Source organism: Alligator sinensis, unplaced genomic scaffold (genome assembly GCF_000455745.1).
Source record: "Alligator sinensis unplaced genomic scaffold, ASM45574v1 scaffold264_1, whole genome shotgun sequence".
Classification (NCBI taxonomy): domain Eukaryota; kingdom Metazoa; phylum Chordata; order Crocodylia; family Alligatoridae; genus Alligator; species Alligator sinensis.
This window is the reverse complement of record NW_005841831.1, coordinates 419,162-428,697: the sequence shown is the minus strand read 5'-3', so window position 1 is coordinate 428,697 and position 9,536 is coordinate 419,162. Positions and strand designations below refer to the sequence as shown.

Below are 9,536 nucleotides of genomic sequence, written 5' to 3'. Positions count from 1 at the left end.
ATCACACATGGCGACCCAGATGGGATCGGGAGAGAACTCGCACATGGTGACCCAGGCGGGATCGGGAGAGGGCCCGCACAGAGTTGAATTGGGATACCTGTTAAAAGGTCCGAGATTTGGAGAGATTCAGAGATTCAGGTTGGCCGGGGAGAGGCAGTCACAGCCAGATGGCTGCAGGTTCTCCTGCAGCTCCTCTGGCTCTGCCTGCCTCTCCCCAGGCAAGGAGAGTCATGGGAGAAGCCCCCATGGCTGCCCTGCCTGGCCTCAGCGTCCTGGCACTTCCCTCATTGCTCCTTCTGTCACTCTCTCCCCCTCCCTCATTGGGCACACAAACACACACCCCTTTCCCGCTCCTGCCTGCAGGGTGCTGGCATGACCCTGTGTTCCCGCAGTTCAGCGATGCAGCCTGGGGCCACGTGGTGCTGGAGCAGGCGTACAGGGAAGCAGTGAAAGTCCGTGCAGGCAGAAGTCCTCCCCCCCCCCCCCCCCCCCCCCCCCCCCTCTCATTACACACACTCTCTCTCCTTCCCTTATTGCTCTCTGTTTCTCTCTCCCTCATTGTGCACACGTACACCCACCCCTCTCCTGCTCCTGGCTGTGGGGTACCAGCATGGTCTAGTGATGCAGCCCAGGGCCACGTGGTGCTGGAGCAGGCGTGAGGGGAAGCAATGAAATCCAGGGCAGGCAGAGGCTTCCATTGGAGGGCTGGCCTTGCTCCCGAGTCCTGCTGGTTTCCCCTCAGTCCTACTGCCCCTAGTTCCTGTCATTTTTGACAGGCAGGCAGGAGCAGATAAATATTAATTTTCTAAACTTTTTAGGTGCCCTGTGGGCCAAATAGAATGGCCTGGTGGGCCAAATCCAGCCCATGGGCCATAGTTTACTTGCCCCTGATTTAAATGGTAAACCAAAGCCTCTTGAGCACAGTAGGCTGCAAGGGAAAGGCCATGGCTTCCTAAGTTGCCTCAAGTTAGCACAACTTGATTTTTGGAAGTGTAAACACAGAGTCATTTAACACAGGCCACCACTGGTCCAGTTTTACACAGTAACACAGGACAAAGGACTGAGCCTCTCCTGGAGCTAGGATTCTGTTCTTTCTTCCGCACAGACTTGAGCAAGTCACATATGGCTCAATGCTCAGAGATTCTTAGGTATCCAAGTCCTGTTGAACTCCCAGGGAGTCAAGCATCTAAACATCTTCTGAGGAGCTCGTCTTAGCATTTCTGTGCCTCTTCATATACCCCTCTTTGCTGTCACTTTTAAGTTTGAGTCATGAGATCACTGGAGTAGGGGCCACCTTCATGGTGTGTGTGTGTGGGGGTGGGTCAACCTTTACGGGGTGTGTGTGGGGGGTGTGCACATGCAAATGCTAAGGTAATACAAATATGTTTGCCAGTGGGGCTAACAGTGCTTTTCTGCTTCAGAGTGCTGTTAGGGGATGAAATACGGTAAAGGCTGAGGGGTGCCCAGATAGTGTGGTGATGGCAGCCAGGGAAGTTTTTAGATAATTCAGTTGCTGCTTACCTGGATTATATACCATTGAGGAAAAGCTCCATATCACATTGCTGATCCCCTGACCAAGGCAAATGCAGGGGAGGTGTCCTCCTTTTCTTCTTCCTCTTTACTTTTAATTGAAGGTGTCCACTTAGTATATGAAAATATTTATACCTGCTGCATTTGCTTTCCATGCACACTAAAAGCTTTGTTTTTGAATGTGGATATTGTAGAGGAAGTGGCCAAAACCTACTGCCTGATGCTGTAGCTCAAAATTTAATTGGAAAGGGAACTGCTCTGAGCTAATGAAATAGTGGGCCATCTTCCTCCCTGTCATCAGTGGCTTGAATGGACATAACAATAGGAGGAGAAACAAATGTCATGGCAGAAAGATGGGCAGTGCTAATCCTTTCTTGTCCAGCAAGTGGCAGGCTGCTCCAAGCAACAGGCAGGTGCCTCGCCCACACACCTTTATGCTGATGGGGAATAAAACTATCGATTCTCCTGGGTGGGAGGGAGGTGTGTGTGTTAGTGTGAGAACTGTTCAAAATGTGACTCATTTTGAAATGACCAAACACACAGGTAGACTACATACATAACTTCCCTTCCTACCTGCACTGGCACAGTCAAGAAATATTTGTTAAACAGGTTTTGCTCACCTGAAACACTTCCAGCCCTGTGGAGCTAGTAATGGGATACAGAATGTTTTCTTGGGTCACTAGAGGGATCTGAGTGCTTTTCACTAAAGAATGGAAGCTAAAAGCTAGATGGTAATGACTTCTGTCCCTTTCTGAACAGTGGAAAATAATAGCTGTACACCTGCATAGTGAGTAGCCACAAGGAAAGAACTCTGACCTCCCTGCTCAGGTAGAGGTGTATTCATTTTCACATTCTCGTAGGATGTCCTCCCTCTCTCTTTCTCTCCTCCTCTCTCTAATTGTAAGACCTAAGGTCCTCATGTACAAGGACTGACAAACCCTTAGGTTTAAATTATTTGAGGTGCTTTAATACTTTATCTTTACTATGGGTTTTATTTAGACACTTTAGATAAATTCCTTACCTCATTGATATATTTGGTAGCCGTGTTGATCTGAGACAAAAAGAAATCCAAAAATCTAGAGCTCTTGGTTCAGAGATGTTACCTTTTATTAGATCAACTGAGAGTTGGTTTAATTAAAGGTGTCATCTCTGAACCAAAAGTTCTAGATTTTTGCATTACCTTATTGATACTCTTATTCACATGTTGCTCTATCAGTTTTCACCAGTAATTGTGAGATTCCCTACTTCAAAAATGAGAGAAATCATGGGCTGTAAAGACACCTGCAGCAAGACCTGCATAGTTACATCTCTATGCAGTTTGCTCAGCCAAAGTGTTTATTAATCACATACAATTTCAGTAAGTCACATTTGGTGCAAATAATATTGGAGTCATAGGCTTTTGCTAATCAGATGACAACCTTAGTAAAGTGTCAGATTTTCAAATGCCTTTAAGTGGTTTTAGGCCAGTTTTGCAAGACACCTTTGTAAAATGATACTGGGTACAGGGATAAGATTTTTAACCAAGCATATTTTTTTTTAAACAAATATCATGATGAACGGAGAACATAACTATCAAGTTCAACCTAATTCACCACATGAGCTATACACTGTGACAAACTAAAACTGTGCTCACTCAGCTCTGGCTGGCTGAAGAGCCATTCACTTTCTGATGTTGTGTGCATATCTATTGTCCCTGGATCAGCAAAGGGATGGTGCAATAAAGCCAAAACCAGTGACATTTCTATGGCAAACCAGAAAGTCCCTTTGACCTTTGGGGAGAGAGGCTCCATCTCCTCCACAGACACTCTGTGATGTGGTATCTGCATTTTTGAGCATTGCCTTTAGCAGTCAATTTCCCTGACAGTCCAAGTATGCTATTATATGTAAACCAAAGACCACAGCATAAAAGTCACTGAGACCATGAAATCGCTGCAGAATTACTCATGATGCATGAGTAAACTGGATCAAAATGTGCACAGATGGACTGCTTTCTTTCAATCTTATTTTTTTTACTCTCATGTTCTGTCATGCCTGTCAGCTTTCTCTATTTGGGGACATTAGCTCCCTGGCTCCCAACAGTTAAATTCCCTAATGTTGAAAAAAAATCTTCCATTTCCTTCTGTAGGAGATGGTTTCTCTTTTCAGCATCTTCACGTGCTCGCTCCGAATTCCTCAATTTGATCTCCAGCATCATGTATTTCTTTTGCTCTTGGTCCAACTCTTCCTCCAATTTTGTCACTTGCTTTTTCAGGTCTGCACTTTTTTCTTCAATTCTTAAAGCCAGGGATGGGGGAAAGGGAAAAAACAAAAGGCATTTTAGACCAGAGAATGCTATAGTACCTGTCATAAAAATTACAGCTTTTCATATCACTGCTAAGATTTTCTCAAAATAACCTTGTAATAGGTTAAAGAGGCACAAATTGCAGGTCCACGATTAAGGTTTAAGTGGGGATTCAGCCCTTTGGTTTTACAGGAACAATGCAGTTTCTCTTCTCCAGGCTATAGCACTCACTCTTGGGGCACAGAAGGACTTTTGAGGTGCTCTGATCAATCCAACAATTAGTTTAAATTGAAATTACTTTTAAAAATCCTCTTGTCCTTCCTCATGCCTCTCCTTTCCCCTGTCAAATCATCTGATCTAGGCTAAAAATAGATGCCACCAAATGAACCATATGAGCTGTACTGGGATATGTCCTGGTATAGCTTATCTGTTTCACTGATTGAAATGTGTTGCCCCCTGTCCTGCCCATTGATGCTGTGGGACAACAGGGGATGCTTTCTAGGGCTTCTGGTACTGCGTGCCCCTTGAATTCCTGTGCCGGATCCTACTCCTCACCAAGATGCGCCCTTGGGATTTCCTGGGTAGGTCTGCAAAAGCAGGGAACGTTGGAGTTTCCCTGCTTACCTAGATGCACCCCAGAGTTTCCAGAGGCCACACCTGTTTGTCTTGACTAGGCTGCTCATGCAAGACCTGCTCATGCAAGGGCTGCCTGTTCTGTGTACAAGCACAGTGTGTTAAGCATCCTCCTCACGTAAGAAAGAGGTTAGGTCAGATATTAGCCCAGACCTCTCTCCAGCCACCTTTAGAAGCTGACCCACTTCATCTTGAATTTAATCTTCATTGGATTAAATGGGTCAACAATACTGGGTAGACTAATCTAATGTGCAGTAAAGCATCAGTGTCTACATGTGCACAGGATTTACTGCGCAGTAAATTAAGCTAATACACCATTTGCTAGTACCAACAAATATAGGTACTAGATTAATGGTGGTTTACCTACTGTGCAGTAGTGCATGTGTAGACAGTGACCGGGAGTAATTTGCTCCCCCAGCCATGAGTAAGGAGTGGGAGCCGCCTGGGACATGTACTGCATGGGCAGCAGCAGGGCTGAGGGGGAAGGGAGCTCTCTGCCCCTTGGCCCTGCTGCTGCCCATGCAGCATACACCCCAATCAGCTCCCACTCCCACTCAGCTCCCACTCCATACCCATGCTTTGGGGGAGCTAGGAGCTGAGCAGCACCAGTGGCCCTGGTGCTACCTAAAGCTGCATGGCCCCATGCTGCACCATGCCAGACCAGTCTTGCGACAAGTGGCACAGGTGGTGCCGGCTCTGAGGCAATCAGGGCCATGCCGCACCACTGGGGGCTCTGGCCCCAGTGGGCCCTGAGCGCCCCACAGCCACTGCTGCTGCAGGGGCAAGCTGTGGGCCCTGCAGGGGGGCTGGGGCCCTGCGGGGAGCGATTGAAGGCCCTGTGGGGATGCATGTGTGCTGTGCAGGGAAGACGTGTGCCCTGTGGGGGGGGGGCTGTGGGCCCTATGAGGGGACAGTCCATGTACTGTGCGGCGGGGGCTGCACCCTGTGGAGGTGTAGGGGACCCACCTCTCCTGAGCAGTCCCCCCACAATCCACCCACAATACCCACATCCTCAAGCTACCCCCACAAACCCCTCACCCACATACCCAGCCACAAACCCCAAACCCCTGCACAAGCCCCATACCCCTCCAAACCTCACCCTCACAAACTCTACACCCACCCACAAACTCCCCCAACTCCCCCCCCTCCAAATTGCTTTACACTTGTAAATATAACAATAAAACATTGCTCAACTGATCTCTACATACAGTGGTGTTTTGTTTTAATAGCAGAAGAGCACTATTTTGGGTATTTTAATGAGAGAATTTGGGTTTCTTATCAGAGTATTTGCAATTCCTAAACAAGCAACACATCTCTGCTGGTGAGACAAGTCACGAGACCTGTGCAGAGGAGCCTGTCCGGAGTCAGCACGGGGGACCCAACTGAAGGACAGACAAGGTGGCTGACCTCTTGTCCATTTGGGACCAAGAGGATATGCTTTGACAGTTCAAAGTGGGCTACCACAAGGACCACATCTTCTGGGTGATAGCTGCCCAGATGGCAGAGCGGGGGCACCCCATCCAGGTCTGGCAGGGGCGCAGCCATGTGGCTGCAGGCCCAAGGGGGCGGATGCTGTTGCAGGTGGCAGCAGGTCACAGCCAGGCAGCAGCCCCCATTGCCAGACTGCTGCAGTGGGTAGAGGATGCAGGAGCCACTCCAGGTTAGGGCTCCTTCAGCAGTCCAGCTGGCACAAGGGGTAATGTCCAATACCAAGTGGCTGGGCCTCAGAAGCTCCTGAAGGTAAGTAGCCCTAAGCTGTTCACCAGGGCAAGTTTTTATATTGCTGGGACCAGCACAGAGCAGGTTTTTATACTGCTGGGGCCAGCACAGGTGCTGGTCCTGGGCTCTACCTCCCCCTGGCTGCATATACGGAAGGAGCTGGGCAGGGTTATTTTGCCTCAAATGGCACAACTTTTCCCACATCAAAATGCATGTCTGGGCACGTGCACTGAGGCAAAAATCCCTGGCTCAAATTTGTGCCACTTCTATTTGATCTGCTGCAAGTGCATGTGCCTGCATTTGTGGATGTGCCCTAAGACTGGCAAGACTGCTAGAGCAGATGAGTAGGGATCTCTGTAAATCGCAGTGTAAGTGCCCCCTGCAGTGGCTCCTTTAATGTTTTTCATTTTGCCTGTTGGCCCCCGCCCCACCCCTGATTGGTGCAGGAGTCCCGTTTGCTGCTGATCGCTGGGGAAGTGAAAACCGCAGCATATTTAAAACTGAAGTTTTTGCTTCCCTAGCAATCAGCGGCAAACAGCCTGGCCGACAGGGCCCTTCCACAAATCAGGGACAGGGAGAGCAAGTAGCAAAATTAAAAAAACATTAAAGAAGCCACTGCACTGCAGGGGACACTTCCAGCATGATTTACAGTTGTCCCTACAAATAAGATATTCCCAGAATTTGTTACCAAGCTCAGAATCACAAGGCAAAGATGGCTTCAGAAATTCATGCACAAATGTCTAGAAAGTAATAGTCTTCCAAAAATCTGGAGAAAAGTTGACATCATTGCTATCCTGAAATCCAATAAACCACCAGGGTATCCAAAGAACCGTTGTCCCATCTCACTAATCTGTGTTATGAACAAAGTCATAGCGTGCCTAATCCTGAATAGAACAGAGGACATCATTGATTCCCATGACCCAAAAGAACAAGCTGACTTTTGGAAAAGTGGTGTACCACTGACCAAGTTACATTACTTACATATGACATAGAAAATGGATTTGAAATGAGACAGAAAACAGGCATGATCTTTACAAACCTTACAGCTTCCTATGAAACTCTATAGTACTAAGGCCTCAAATATAAACTGCACTCTATGATACCTGACCACAAGCTATGAATTTTCATCATGAACGTGATCTTCAGCAGATCATTCCAGCTCACTTCCAGCCAAAGAGAAAAAAGAAGAGTATGAACTCTGAAGACTGGAGTTTCCCAAAGGGCAGTGCTAGCACCAGTTCTTTTCAAGGTGTAGTCCTCAGACTTCTCGCATACAACAGCTAAGTGATACATGTACACTGACAATGTTGCCATAGGAGCCCAAGGAATAGAGATGACAATACTGGAAATTATACTGCGTACTGACATGGAACTCATTGCTGATTATCTCCACAACTGACACTTAAAATTGAGCATCAATAAATCAGTATAATCCCTTCTCCACCTGGACAATTACCATGCCAGGAGCATGCTGAATATCACTACTCAAGCACATCCTCCCCCGTGAGCATATCCCAAACTACCTAGGACTTGCATTAGATTGCTGTCTCACCTATAAACATCACATTCAGAAGGTCATCAGTAAAGTCTCTGCATGGGTAGCTGCCTTAAAACGTTTAGCCAGCATGACATGGGGTGCCAACTTCAAAGTGCTCAGAACCACCACGCTCACAATAGTATACGCCCCAACAGATTACTGTGCTCCTATACGGGCCTGAAGCTGTCACACTAGAAAGCTCAACACTATACTTAACAGTATGCTGAGATTTATAACAGGCTGCACAACCTACACACACATAGATTAACTTCCTGTATTCTTGGGCATTAGTCAAACTGATATAAGAAGACAGACCTTAACATCATTACTGGCATTAGAGGCAAGAGATGACAAAAATCACCTGCTCCATCAATTGGTAACTGAAGATCCAAACAGATGGAGGCTTAAGAGGCTTAAAAGTCATAAACAATGTATACATGAAGCCCATAAGCTCTTGGAAGAGACTGGAGATGCTAAACTAAACTTATGGGCCGCATCCAGGTGTGCAAGCATGTACGGGTTGTGGCACCATAAACCTCTTTATGGCACCCCAGACCACATGCCCAGAATGTTAAAACATGACCCATGCTGCAAATTTTCAGTGCAGGGGCAAATTTTGCTACCAGGAAATCCCAGTAGCAAAAAAAACCATTGAGAAAAGAAGTGGTACAGTGCACGCAACAGGAGCATGCACTGGCAAACATGGAGGCTTGGTCCTCCAGAGAGATGTTCTGGCTACCAGCAAGAATGTCTCCACTCATTTAGTTGTGCCCTGGGTCCTCAGGCAGGCTGGGAGGTGCAAGGAAAGGGCAGTTTGCCAGAAGTGGGGCAATTTGACCCACACCAAAGCACATGTGCAGGAGTGTGCGCTGTGGCAAAAAGTGGTGGCATAAATTTGTGCTATTACTACTTTTGCCACTGCAAGTGCATGCCCTTGTATGCAGGGATGCATTCATGGGTAGCAATGGAGTGGGCTGACCACTGGGAAAGGTCAGACCTATTCCTCTACAGCATTTTATATCAACACCAAACGAGTCCCCCATTGGACATGACTTTGAGAGAGAAGTGTGGGTCAAGTTAAATAGACTGAGATCTGGATACAGATGCTTCAAAACAACACTGTACAAGATGAACATCTTGGACAACGCCCTGTGTGAAGGTGGTATCCAACAAACATTACAGCACGTAATCAAAAACTGAAATCTTTAAAACGTCCAGATAGGGCAGGTGGAATCCACACATCGAGCGATAAAACCAGACAGCGGCTCATAGATTTGGAAGTTGAAATCTGACACCATACAAAAGAAAGAGAGAGCTTGTGCTAAGTGCTACAGCCTGGTCTACAGCACCAGGCCTCAGAATCAACTGACATCTCAGGTCACACAATCGCCCAGAAGTCAGATGATAGCCAGACAATGCCCGCTCCAGTTCAGACACAGGTTCAGACTCAAATTGGCCTAGCATCAAAGAAGATTTGCAGACTCCTGCTTCTCCTTCCGATCACTTGGAATGACAGAACAGACACCAGCACTGTGGCTCCAACAGACTCCGCCAGCATAAAAGCCAAGAACATGTTGAAAGGATGCTTAACAACCAACTCCCAAAACAACAATCGACTCCCAAAACAGTTCCTGTACTTCCAACTCACTGATGGCCACCACTCTAGAGGTGGACAAAAAGAAGAGATTCAAGGACACCTTGAAGACCAACTTAAAAAAACATGATATTAACACCAATACCTAGGGCACTCAATCACTGAACTGTCCCTGCTGGTGCTATGATGTATGAAAAGACATCAATCAATTTGAGAAAACTTGCCTCACTATGGAGACAGAG

The 9,536-nt window shown here is 47.1% G+C and overlaps 1 protein-coding gene across 7 annotated transcripts in view; it reads right to left on the bottom strand.

The window, feature by feature from the left end:
- Window positions 1-2,778: 2,778 nt before the first annotated feature.
- The window catches only part of ARHGAP22 (Rho GTPase activating protein 22), a 311,784-nt gene continuing 305,026 nt past the window's right edge, over window positions 2,779-9,536 (bottom strand). For all 7 annotated transcript variants that reach the window (XM_014521979.2, XM_025207433.1, XM_025207471.1 and 4 more), the window contains one exon: window positions 2,779-3,803. In XM_014521979.2, the coding sequence (XP_014377465.1) occupies window positions 3,575-3,803 (229 nt within the window). In that variant the 3' untranslated portion in view covers window positions 2,779-3,574. The remainder of the gene's footprint in view (window positions 3,804-9,536) is intronic.